The sequence below is a fragment of the Hesperophylax consimilis genome, chromosome 24, assembly GCF_061612785.1.
Source record: "Hesperophylax consimilis isolate HC1 chromosome 24, BYU_Hcon_1.0, whole genome shotgun sequence".
Taxonomy (NCBI): domain Eukaryota; kingdom Metazoa; phylum Arthropoda; class Insecta; order Trichoptera; family Limnephilidae; genus Hesperophylax; species Hesperophylax consimilis.
In genome coordinates, this window is record NC_142859.1 from 7295586 (window position 1) to 7308717 (window position 13132).

The 13132-nt window shown below is 32.6% G+C and overlaps 2 protein-coding genes across 2 annotated transcripts in view; one reads left to right on the forward strand and one right to left on the reverse strand.

The window, feature by feature from the left end:
* Nucleotides 1-13132, reverse strand: part of mim (missing-in-metastasis) — a 341092-nt gene that overhangs the window by 312433 nt on the left and 15527 nt on the right. The window lies entirely within an intron of this gene.
* Nucleotides 5690-11852, forward strand: LOC149411849 (juvenile hormone epoxide hydrolase 1-like). The gene is made up of 5 exons (XM_089646501.1): nt 5690-5896; nt 6065-6457; nt 6716-7067; nt 7775-8009; nt 11461-11852. The coding sequence occupies exons 1-5, from the start codon at nt 5705-5707 to the stop codon at nt 11681-11683; spliced, it is 1395 nt and encodes a 464-aa protein (XP_089502627.1). The 5' UTR covers nt 5690-5704; the 3' UTR covers nt 11684-11852.

The following is a 13132-nucleotide window of genomic DNA, read 5'->3' on the forward strand; positions in this document are numbered from 1 at the left end:
TTTTTAGGAAAAACTGAAAAAAAATTATAACTCTCGCTGGAAAAGTATTTCTTTCGAGAACTCTTCACATATTGTTAGTATTAATTAATATCCACCTGATTAAATAGAAATCCAACAATATTTTTGTAGGGAAAGTGTTTTTTTTAAAAGAGATTTGTTTTTTAATTCTATTGTTACCGGGAAAATTATTCCCTCCAATTTTTGATCACGGAGTGTCTTTATATTGGTGTTTGCTTTATTTAATCAAGAGATCCAACATTTTTTTCTTTTGGAACATGCTTTTTTGATATCAGTCAAAAATATCGCTCCGGAAAAATCACCCGTCCAATTTTTTTACGCCAAGTTGATGGGATAGCTATGTAATAACGATTTCTGCAAAGATCCAACAAAATTTTGAACGGCAACCTATTTTTTAAAATTAATTTCGAACGCACGCTCATTTCGCGTGATTTTTTGATAGACGGGAGCCCGCGGGGTAAGGGGAGGGGTGGGACTAGTCGCACGGGGGGCAAGCGAGCCGTTCGGCGCGAGATATAGCTGACCGCTGCCCGCCGAGTAAGCCGCGGTGGGGACTTGGGGAGGGGTGGGAAGCCGACTTGATGTTTTTTGTGTTTGGTTGTCCGAAAATGTGAAAAATGCATTGAATATTATACCTCAATGGAAGAATGAATGTTTTAAACAAAATCTGTTTCTATTACTGTAAAGGTGTTTTATAGTAACCATAGAATTAAATTAAATTTTACTAGTGGTTTATATGCGAAGTGCAATATAAACAAACTCAATATATATTTTTAAATTATTGTGGCATTGTAAATGAGGTTGTTTCATAATTCTCAAATTCTCAATAAAAAGCAACACAAACAGGCATTTCCGAAAGCGTTGTTAAAACCAATGAAAGAGACGTAAAGCTTCTATAATATCAATTTTAATTTTAAAATACTTGCATAATATAATGTTATTTTAACCAATTCATTATTTTGACAACTGCCTATTTATGTGACAGAAAATTAAATGGGTGTAGTTAGTGTGGAATAATAATATTAATTATAAGACATTATAGGTAACTACAATACAATGACAACAATTGGGATCAGTTCTTATTTTTAACGTTTTATTGTTGAATCAAAATCTATTATAATATGAAAAAAAGTTTTACACCTTAAAAACATTACTCTGCGAAACTAAAATTAGAGATCATTTACTAACTGACCAAAAAATAAAACAAAAATACAATAAAATAAGGTACAAAGGTTGATATTATTTTTGTTATTATAGAAACAGAAGATAGAAAAAATATAGAAATAGAACTACATTTTAAAATACACATTTTTTTCACAATAAGATCATAAGAAATATTTTCATACTATCTAGAATCTAGATAAAACAAATAACATGTCCCACATAATGTGTTAATTGCGAGGAAAAAAATTAAATTAGCTGTTAATATTAAAAAAAAATCTGTGTTTCAAAAAAGGTTTGTTGAATTAATTCGGATGAAATAATTACGCTGCAAACTTGGATTTTTTTGAAGAAGATGGTTGTTCACTTTGCAAATCATTTTCACTACTATTGTCATAATTTAAAATATTGATGCCAATGTATTTAAGAAAACATATGGGAGGGGATCGAATAATAGGCTTGACTATGGGAAACGGCGGACTAATGACCGAGCCTTTCCACGCGGTGGCTTCGGTTAGTACTAGACATGGGCAGATTCATTCACAATAATGAATCAATTCATTCTTATTCACATGGTCAAGTGAACTAATTCATCGAATTTATTCATTTAATTCCTTGATTCGACACTTCATTTTGGTTTTGTACCTAGATTGCTCACATTTAGGAAACTTAAAGAAAGCAATAATGAACCATTTTTTCGCATTCACATAAATGTGTTCGTTTTGAAAAAAACATTTTAAATAAACACACAAAAAATATCAAATATAGGGATTTATTTTGTACATTGCAGAAGTACATTTATAACTTTACTTAGAAAACCTGTATTTGTAAGCTTTACACTTTATAGCACAGAGTTCTTAAAGCGAGGAGAGCTTTGGAGTAACTTTAGTAAAAAACAATATGTCGTTACACAAAATAAACATATTACAAACTTTATAATAAATATGTTATTTTACGAACAAAAATAAAAAGTAATTTTACAAGTCACTAATAAAATCGTTGAGATGGGTGCCGCAAAGGACACGGAAGGCACAGGGCGCTGGACCTGGAGAGGAATAGTCGGATGTTTATTTTTTAACTCCCATTTCTAAATTGTGGAGCAATGCATCCCTCCATCTACTTCAGAAAAGTAACACCAAAGTTCGGTCCTTTTTCTGGAAGACATCTCGGCTATTCAATATGTTGCTTTTTCCTATAAAAAACGACAAACATCATTAAACAATACCAAAAATAAAAAGTCCCACTCGATTTTTCTTTTTTTTGCATAGAAATTTTTTGCTGGCAAACTGAATCCCAGAATAAAAATTATTATTATCTTTCTTCGTAAAACTATCTACATATTTACTACAAAATTAGGTAAAATATATTATTTTAGGGGCAATGAGATACGTTCTTAAAGAAATTATAAGAACTACATTATTATTATCCCACTTTTGTATATCCGACCCGTTCACCTGGAATAAGCTTGAAATAAATATATATTATATTTATTTATTTTAATGTTTGCAGGTACTTGCCTCAATGGTAATTTTAAATCCATGCGCCAAATAAAAACTGATTGAAAGTCTGAAATTGAGTGGCATACAATTCAGTACAAAAATACAGAAATCAAAACATATTACTTGTTATCATCACACACAATTCGACAGTCAACTGATCTCGTTTTACGTCTACAAGTAGGCAGGTACATAAAAAACATACTTATAGGAACAATAACGTAAACATCGTTTTGTTTCTAGGCGTATTGCAATAATTGGAAGGGAGAAGAATATAGGAGATACTTTCGCTTTTTTACTAGGATTCAGATTTATTTTGTTTGGTTGGTATTTCCAGCAAATGACATATTACTTTGTAGTTGCTTTGAAATCTCGCGAACAAATGTAATATGGCGTTATGATTTTGGTTGACGACCGGTGTATTATCGTATATGTGAAATAATTAAAACGAAATAAAAATTTGAAGTGTATATTTTTTTAGGTTTTCCTTAACATTAAGAGTCACTTTTAGTAATAATATAACTAAATTCAAGTATCAATTCAAATAAACATTCCATATTTACCGTGAAGCGGAATTCCAAATTTACCAAATTTTACCAAATCAAATCAAATTTACCAAAGTGTGTTATGTTTTGTTATGAATTAAATTATTAATAAAAATGTATTTTAATTATCGTTGAATGTGCCAACCCTTATCATAAAGCAACATTTTTTTATGGTTTTTACCCGGTTTCAGGGAAAATATCAATTCGTTTCAGAATTGTGTTATTAATTATTAACTTATTAACTGCCAACTTTATTTTCGATTTTAATAGAAGTATTGTCATGTTTTTTTTCTTTTCAATGTAACTATGTAAAAAAAGTTTTTTGAAAAGTGTAATCAATTTATTGATAAAATTGATGAGTTCAGATTCTTTTTCGAATAAAAATGGAATTTACAAAAAGTCCATATTGGATTTATTAATCCATAAGGAATTGTGGTTTTAAAAGCTCGAATCGAAAGCAGATATACGAAGCGTTGTCAATAAACCATGCAATTTGCCCTTTGTTAATTTTACACAGACTCTAGAAGCGGCCGTCAAACGCGTAGCGTAGTCCCGAATGGAACTAGCCCTACCCCTCCCCTTACCCCGCGGGCAGCTATATCCCGCGCCGCACGGCTCGCTATCCCCCCGTGCGACTAGCCCCACCCCTCCCCTTACCCCGCGGGCTCCCGTTCATCAAAAAATCACGCGAAATGAGCGTGCGTTCGAAATTAATTTAAAAAAATAGGTTGCCGTTCAAAATTTTGTTGGATCTTTGCAGAAATCGTTTTTACATAGCTATCCCATCAACTTGGCGTAAAAAAATTGGACGGGTGATTTTTCCGGAGCGATATTTTTGACTGATATCAAAAAAGCATGTTCCAAAAGAAAAAAATGTTGGATCTCTTGATTAAATAAAGCAAACACCAATATAAAGACACTCCGTGATCAAAAATTGGAGGGAATAATTTTCCCGGTAACAATAGAATTAAAAAACAAATCTCTTTAAAAAAAAACACTTTCCCTACAAAAATATTGTTGGATTTCTATTTAATCAGGTGGATATTAATTAATACTAACAATATGTGAAGAGTTCTCGAAAGAAATACTTTTCCAGCGAGAGTTATAATTTTTTTTCAGTTTTTGCTAAAAATAACTAACTTCCCGTTAAATATTTTGTTGGATCTCTTGTCATTCGTCATCCCTAAATGATACTCCACGTGACTGCAAAAATTTCATCGACGGGGGAATTAATGCTTGGGTTAGCCTCATTTTGAACCTTTATTGACTGGCCTAGTAATCGTGTTGGATACCCCTGGTAGAGTCTACACAGTATAGGCACCTTACAAAGTTACGTCATGTATTCATTATGCTATCATTTCATTGAGGAATGCTGGATAAAGAGAGTCGGCGGGTAAAGCGAGAAATGAAATTACAATTATTAATAAATTCAGGATTCATCAGAAATGAAAAAGTTTTACGTCTTTTGTTTAATTAGTTTCACGAGTAAATGGTTATTTGCAGTACATATTTTATGTCTCTAGTTTGCCTGTCTGCAATAATTAGTTTCACGAGTAAATGGTTCTTTATAGTCTATATTTTATGTCTTTAGTTTGTCTGTCTGCAATAATTAGTTTCACAACTTAATGGTTCTTTATAGTCTATATTTTATATCTTTAGTTTGTCTGTCTGCAATAATTAGTTTCACGAGTAAATGGTTCTTTAAAGTCTGTATTTTGTTTCCTTTATGAATGTGGTGTACCCGCGCGTTGCTCGGGGTTGTGAATGATTTGGAGTATAGTACGAGGTTATGAACACTAAGATAAACATCGCCTTTTCTTCTACTTTCTTTAAATATAATATGCATGTATTTTATATAAACCTTTCGGAAGAAATTCTCTAAATGGTCGTGAAAACCCTATCGAAATCCGTTGCGTAGTTTTAAAGAACTAAACAGACAGACGCGGATAGCGACTTTCTTTTATACTATTTAAAGATGTTATTTTGATGGTTGCTCAATTATATTATCGAGATTGTGGTTTTTATGTTTCACGTTTATTGCTTTTTTGATATATTTTTTTAAAACGTTGGTCCAAAAACCTATGTTCATTTTTTATAATCAAAAATACTCATGCCGGTTGTGTGTCTGTAACTACGGTTCAATGAACTCTAAAACTTGGATTTGGTTTAAATTTGAATGAGTCATTTTCAAAATTGGTACAGTTTGTTTGAAAAAATTCACACAAGCGAAAAAGTACCAACTTATATTTCTTAATTATTTTATTAGGCCACTTGCATGGATTTTATAAAGAACTGGAAAAAATCGAGTGGATAGATCATTATACCAAGATTTCGAAAATGTTACTATGAAATTTTTAAATAATGTGATCAATTGGCTTATTGCCTTTTCAAGATTTTTGACGGGTCTGCGCTAGTACTATACTTTTTGTATATTTTTGATACATAATGCTTTCGAACATAATTTTAATTGTTTCTTTTTTTCAGATGGGTTGTTGCAGGAAGACCTTAATTGTGGGCGTAGCACTAGTGGCGGCGCTAGTGGGGTATGTGATCCACGGCTTGTACAAAGTCTCCCCAGTTCCACAGCTCGACCAGAACCAATGGTGGGGCCCTGGAAAGCCACCCAAAACGCAAGACACAACCATCAGACCATTCAAAGTTACATTCGACCCTGAGGTAACCAAATTGTAAACCCAATTTTTTTTCGAATCATTGTCGTTGTTTTTTTTCCGTAATTCAAACATACAGTTAAATAATATGTATCACTTCTTTTGTGTGACCCATTAAAAAAATATTTTTCTTCTATCTTTCTAGTACGAACTATTTTATTTTATCCTTTTTCAGAGAATAGCTGGTCTGAAGAGTCGTCTCGCCAAGAGCGAATGGTACACAGAACCTTTAGAAGGAATTGGTTTCGAATATGGCTTCAACGGAAAGCATCTCAAAGAAGTGGTCGCATTTTGGAAAAACCAATATGACTTCTCTGAAAGAGAAAACTACTTCAACAAGTTTCCGCAGTTCAAGACCAACATCCAGGGCTTGGATATCCACTTCGTTCACTTGAAGCAGAAACCTGTCAAAGGAGTCAGGATCATTCCCCTACTGCTGTTACACGGATGGCCTGGTAGCTATTTGGAGTTCCACAAAATGATTCCTTTGTTGACCACACCAAGCAAGGACAGAGATTTCGTTTTCAACGTAATTGTACCCAGTCTTCCAGGGTACGGTTATTCGCAGGTGTGTAATTATTTTTGCTAATATTATTTATATTTTCAAAGAAAGATCGTAACCCCATAATAATTGAATAAATAAGGCTCATTTCGCACCAAACTAGTGTCACGTCAAGTCACAGTCAATCATTATTTTAGAGCGTATTTTTGTAATCTAATCGTCACAAGTTTTAAAATCCACAACGTGTTTTTATTTTGTTAGCTCGAGCTAAAATTTCTCAATGTTGAAGAACTAAATTAAACCTAATTATATAATGTATTTTAGGCGGCTGCAAATCCCGGATTGGCAACAACACAAATGGCAGTGATCATGCGTAATCTGATGGTTCGTCTTGGCTATAAGGAGAAGTTCGTAATTCAAGGAGGGGACTGGGGAAGCCTCATCACCAAGGCCATGGCAATTCTATATCCTCAAAACATATATGGGTACCACACTAACATGCCTGTAGTAGATAGCAGCTTGGGATGGGCCAAACTGTTCCTGGCTAGCCTTTACCCTTCGTTGTTTGTTGATGAAGAGCACATTTCCAAGGTTTTTCCTCTGTCAAAAATTTTCCAGAAATTAATCCTAGAGTCTGGTTATATGCACATCCAAGCGACTAAACCCGATACCGTTGGTAAGTTATTCCATGTTTTATATGTTTAACTATATATGTTTTCAGAAATGCATCTATATATCGACCCCATTGAATAACAAGGTTCCACCTGACTCCGACCCTATTCTGAGATAACGGGCTTCAAATATTTTAACCACTATATTTTGATACGTATTCAACTTTGTATTGTTTTGAGTATGCAGATACGGTTAGTTGTAGGTTATTAACGATCCTTTAAAGTTAGAAATATTAAATTTTACATGTTCAAGGTTTATCCACTATCAAACCTTCCAGAAATGAATCCGAAAAACTGGTTATATGCACATATAAGCGACTAAACCTAACACTACTGGTAAGTTGTCGCATGTTTTCGAAAGGCAGATCTTCAATTAATGCTAGAGAATCAGACTGTTAAAATAATATTCTTGGGTCCACAGTTCAAGAAAATAGTTAGTAGTAATAGTTAATAGATAAAATTCTCATTCTTTAAATATTTACTAACCAGGTGAAGTCGTCATTTTTGGGGATGCTGTGTGGGAGGTCTAATCAATTTTCTAACCGTAAAAACCAACAGTTTTCATTCTGGAAAATACCGACCGTGTAAGAATATCAGGAAGGCGTTTGGACCCACATTAAATTTCATAGGTACAGGATTAGGATACACAGGCGGATGCTACAGTAGTTACGCCTAGCTTCCCCGAACTAACTGATTTTATTGTCTCTTCCAGGTGTCGCTTTGAAAGACTCTCCTGTCGGACTTGCAGCTTATATTCTAGAAAAGTTTTCCACTTGGACCAATCCCGAATGGATGAGCCTGCCAGATGGAGGCCTGACCAAGAAGTTTTCCCTAACAGAGCTGCTAGACAGTATCATGGTTTACTGGGACAGTCGCTGCATCACAACATCTGTTCGTCTGTACTCAGAAGCCTTGGACTTTACACACAAAGCCTTGGGAATGGATGAGTAAGTTAATTCATTGTATACCATTACACAATCAAATTCCTTAATTTCCGTTAGGCAGGACTTCTAAACGAAGCGAAAAGCCGAGTGCTATCTCTTCACTCTGGTATAACACAGTTGTTGTTTGGATCATTATTGGTTGCTTATTATAATTTTATTTTAATTAATGGATACAAATTTTAACTAATGAATGATATTACAATTACACCATGAAATGGTAACATGTATCAGTAAAAACACGAGGGAAAATGTTGTTGATACTACCGATATTTGAACTCAGGACGCTTTACTCTCCGGACCTTTCTAACAACTGAGTTACTGAGTAGAACATTAAACCCGCCACGTTTCTCCGGCACATGGTGGTTTTTAAATGATTATTTTCAAACATTATGGTTTTATCTACTGCTATTTCTATTTCCCTAGCAGATTAATCGTCTTGTCTAATTTCAATTCTGTGGAAATATGTGTAAAGCTTTTGCTCATTACAGCCGTATCTTGTTATAGCGGTTATCGCAATAACAAAACTGAATTTCAATCTGGTAATCTTTCAAAAATAATCCTTTTATTCTTAAAATAATTTCTTAAAGTGAGACATTATCCATATCTCCCCTAAGCGCCAACTAGAGTCAAGGTCAAAAACCACATTATATTAATTATTAAACAGTAAAGTCGATACTAGCCATCTCTGTATTTTGTACTTTTAATGCACGAATGTATTAAGTACTACATTTTTAAATTGTTTATTTAGTTTTTACTACAACAATAAAATACATCTTAGATGATTACAATGTCATTACAATACATTATTAGTATGATTGCAAGAATGCATAAGAAATCAATGCCCGACAATAGTTTACAGTACTATATAATTATGAAGGTATTTAAACAATTTGAACCCATTTTTTTATGTTATAATGATATATTATACAGGATGTCCGGGCCCGTAAAAAAATTAAATGAAATTTGGTTTCCGATGAAATTTTTTATGTTTTTTTTGTCAACTAAAAACATAAAAAATCAGTAGGTATTGAACAGCTAGGTGCGATGTGAGGGGTTGAGTTGGGTTATCAGTGACCATATGAGGTAGAATTTTTTTTAATTAACAAAAATATAACACTAGAAGTCACCGGAGACAAAAAAATATTTTTACTCCAAATAATGTCAGGAATCACTGGTTATCTTCGAAGTAAGTAACTTCGGGAGGTGGTTCTACGTGATTATACAAGTAAAAAAGCAAATTAACTTTTTTCGAAATTCCAAAGTTTTTTAATAATTTTTTTTTTTAATAATAGGAATAAGACTGCGATTAATACAGTGGACTTCAGATCACCATCAGAATGTCACCTCTATTGACAGTTGTTTTCCTAACACAATAATACAAAAATGTACTTACTTCGTACTGAAACAGAGTTTCTCAAACTTTTAAGCCTAGGGGGGGTGCTATTCAAAGATATTTTTCGTCAATTCACGCCACTGCCATTTTTCGTAAATCGCTTTGTTGAAAAACATCGGGTTCGGAACTAAATTTGTTTTTAAAACTGTTTATAGTACCTACTTACTTTGTACCAATTGGGGCACCTATCGGTCGACGCTTCGACCTTGCAGTCTTCATCATCAGAACATGTATAGGATGTTAGATATTGCCTGAGAAGATGGCTCAACGAGGAGAAGGAAGCTGAACACGGCTAAATATCTCAAAAGTCAACAACGTGTTGTTTAAAAGTTTAAAATCTTTGTTTTTTTTCGGATACTCTCAGGTAGTGAATTAAAAAATTTCACTCCAAGATATTTATAGTTGAATTGCCTAATTGTTTTTTACATTTCTGAATTGGGAGTATTGACGTTTGTGTGAGTAATCTATTGTTTTTGTTTAAAATTTGTAATGTTACATGACAGAAGTATAATGTGTTTAATTTTCTGACTTTAAATTCTTTAAACAGAAGTTTTAAAGAGAATTGAAGGTTTATATGGAAATGTTTTTTTTTATTAATTTTTGTGCCATTATAAAGCGGTTGTGTGTGTTTTTTGTTAAAATAACACATTTGCTAAAATATTAAAAACCAAGATAATATCTAAATAACAGTGCGTTTGTTAGGACACGCCATCAAACTAAAAAATATATTTTTCATTAAGATACAGTAAATAAATAGTACGGATGTGTGCTATTTTATTTTTTAATATTTTAAATTATGGTGTGTAGGCCATTAATGTTTCAATATTTTCATGATTTTGGAGGCAACTTTGTCTATTTTTATTCAGTTGAAAGCAATTATTTAAAATATAATCTTGGCCTTCTATATAAACACTCCTGGCAATAATAAAAATAAACTTTGAAATTTTCCGCGATATTTGCGAGTACAAACATAGGCAGGCTGAATTTTTATATATAAAGATTGGAAACCAGTTTATTTAATTTAATTTAACTCAACCGTTTGGAATGCATTTTAATATAAGACGTTGTCCTACCCCAGATCAGCTTCTATGTAAGGAAGCAAAATTTTTTGGTTGTATGCATTTTTGGATGAGAAATCTGAAATAAAATAATTTTCATTGAAATTTTTTTTAGATCTCGACTACAGGGCCACCTATGAGGTTCACAACTATGTATACTATATTTCAAGTTGGTTAGCTAAGCTAACCAACCATAAAAGTTCACAAAATTTCATTGAAATATGTTGGGCGGTTTGGGAGATTAGCGTACACATGATTTTTTATATATTAAGATAAAACATCACTAAAAAAGATTTATTTTTTTATGGGTAGAAATATAAATTTAAATACAACAAATTTGTGTTTAATGAACATCAATCGTTGGCAATTTTTAATTGAAGCCCATTAAAATGCATTTTTTCGTTTTGAATTTCATGGTAAATAGAGTTAATAACATTAGTTGTTTACAAATAATTCATATGAAGTCATAAATAATTGCCAAAGTTACGTCTAAATTCATGAAAAATCGAATTTTATAATGATCTACATTTTATAATGATCTACATTTTATAATGATCTACATTGTATAATGATCTACATTTTATAATGATCTACATTTTATAATGATCTTCATTTTATAATGATCTACATTTTATAATGATCTACATTTTATAATGATTTACATTTTATAGTGATCTTCATTTTATAATGATCTACATTTTATAATGATCTACATTTTATAATGATCTACATTTTATAATGATCTACATTTTATAAATAAAATAGCACATAGGTATTCGTACTAAATATTTGTCATACCTTTTGATAAAAGTATTTATGATTCAGTTTGTTTGGGTATTTTGGCCTCAAATTCAAATTTGAGTTTGGTGTGAAAAGGGCCGCGCAGCCGTTCCTCTTAACCTGATTTGTAATTTTTTTATGCACTGTAATTACCCTCTCCGCTTCACCATACTTAAATGCCACCCGTATTCACTGGTCTAAATGATTTTTATTTTCCTTCTAGAATTCCAGTGACTGTACCAACAGCCATAGCTAGATTCAACCATGAGCTGATGTTCACGACAAAATGGCAGATCAAGGATGCGTTCGTGAACGTTGTTCAAATATCAAACTTGAATGGAGGTCATTTTGCTGCTTTTGAGGAACCAGCCGTGATGGCCAACGACGTTATATCGGCAGTTTATGCCTTTGATAAATTCTACAAAAACAAGAAACAAGAACTGTGATCTGAAACGCTAATAAATTGTTATTTTTTACCGTTTTCTTTCATTCTGATCTTGCTGTGCAATATAGGATGAAAATAAATGTTTTATTTTTTTAATCATAATGTATTTCTGTATTGTTGTGCAAATATAATGTTTCGTAAATACAATAATTAAAATTATTTTATTTCAATCAATTTATTTTGTTATATGTTATGAATTATTGTATTTCTGGTACAGTTGTGTTAACCCAATATTTGACTAAATTAATTAATTTTACCGATCTCGACCCATCGCCTCACGCCACAATGGGATGGATAAATTCGTATGTCCTTCACTCCTGGACACACCAATACCAAGATTTCTACCCAACTCTCATACGTTTTACCTTTCCAATCCTTCCTTTCCTTAAAAGAGCCCCTCCACAGAGCATCCCAAAAGATAACATAGACCCTGAGGGAAATTATACCCATTTTAGTTTGGACCCAGAGTTTGGAGAACTTTTTAAGATCTTGAATTGGGATAATAATTACCACGGATATGCATATTTTGCCAGATACCACATCAAATCTAAAAAAAAAAAACAAAAAACTAAAAAAAACAAAAACAAAAAAAAAACAATACAAAGCAAAAAAAACACCATATCAATTTGTAAGACTTTTCTACTATTAGGCCTCCGGAAGGTTTATATATGTATATAATTATTTTCCTCAGGGCCTCCTTTGTGGGGTTAATGTTAAAAAATATGGTACGCCACTACGCCAAGGTACCTAGGCCTTCATAGAGACATTCTGGAAATTTCAGTCGTTGCCTAGGTTCGTTTGGCAATATTTGCCATATAGGCCAATCAATAAAGAGTTTGAGGTATGCAAAAATTCCCCCGTCGATGAAATTTTTGCAGTCACGTGGAGTATCATTTAGGGATGACAAATGACAAGAGATCCAACAAAATATTTAACGGGAAGTTAGTTATTTTTAGCAAAAACTGAAAAAAAATTATAACTCTCGCTGGAAAAGTATTTCTTTCGAGAACTCTTCACATATTGTTAGTATTAATTAATATCCACCTGATTAAACAGAAATCCAACAATATTTTTGTAGGGAAAGTGTTTTTTTTTAAAGAGATTTGTTTTTTAATTCTATTGTTACCGGGAAAATTATTCCCTCCAATTTTTGATCACGGAGTGTCTTTATATTGGTGTTTGCTTTATTTAATCAAGAGATCCAACATTTTTTTCTTTTGGAACATGCTTTTTTGATATCAGTCAAAAATATCGCTCCGGAAAAATCACCCGTCCAATTTTTTTACGCCAAGTTGATGGGATAGCTATGTAAAAACGATTTCTGCAAAGATCCAACAAAATTTTGAACGGCAACCTATTTTTTAAAATTAATTTCGAACGCACGCTCATTTCGCGTGATTTTTTGATAAACGGGAGCCCGCGGGGTAAGGGGAGGGGTGGGACTAGTCGC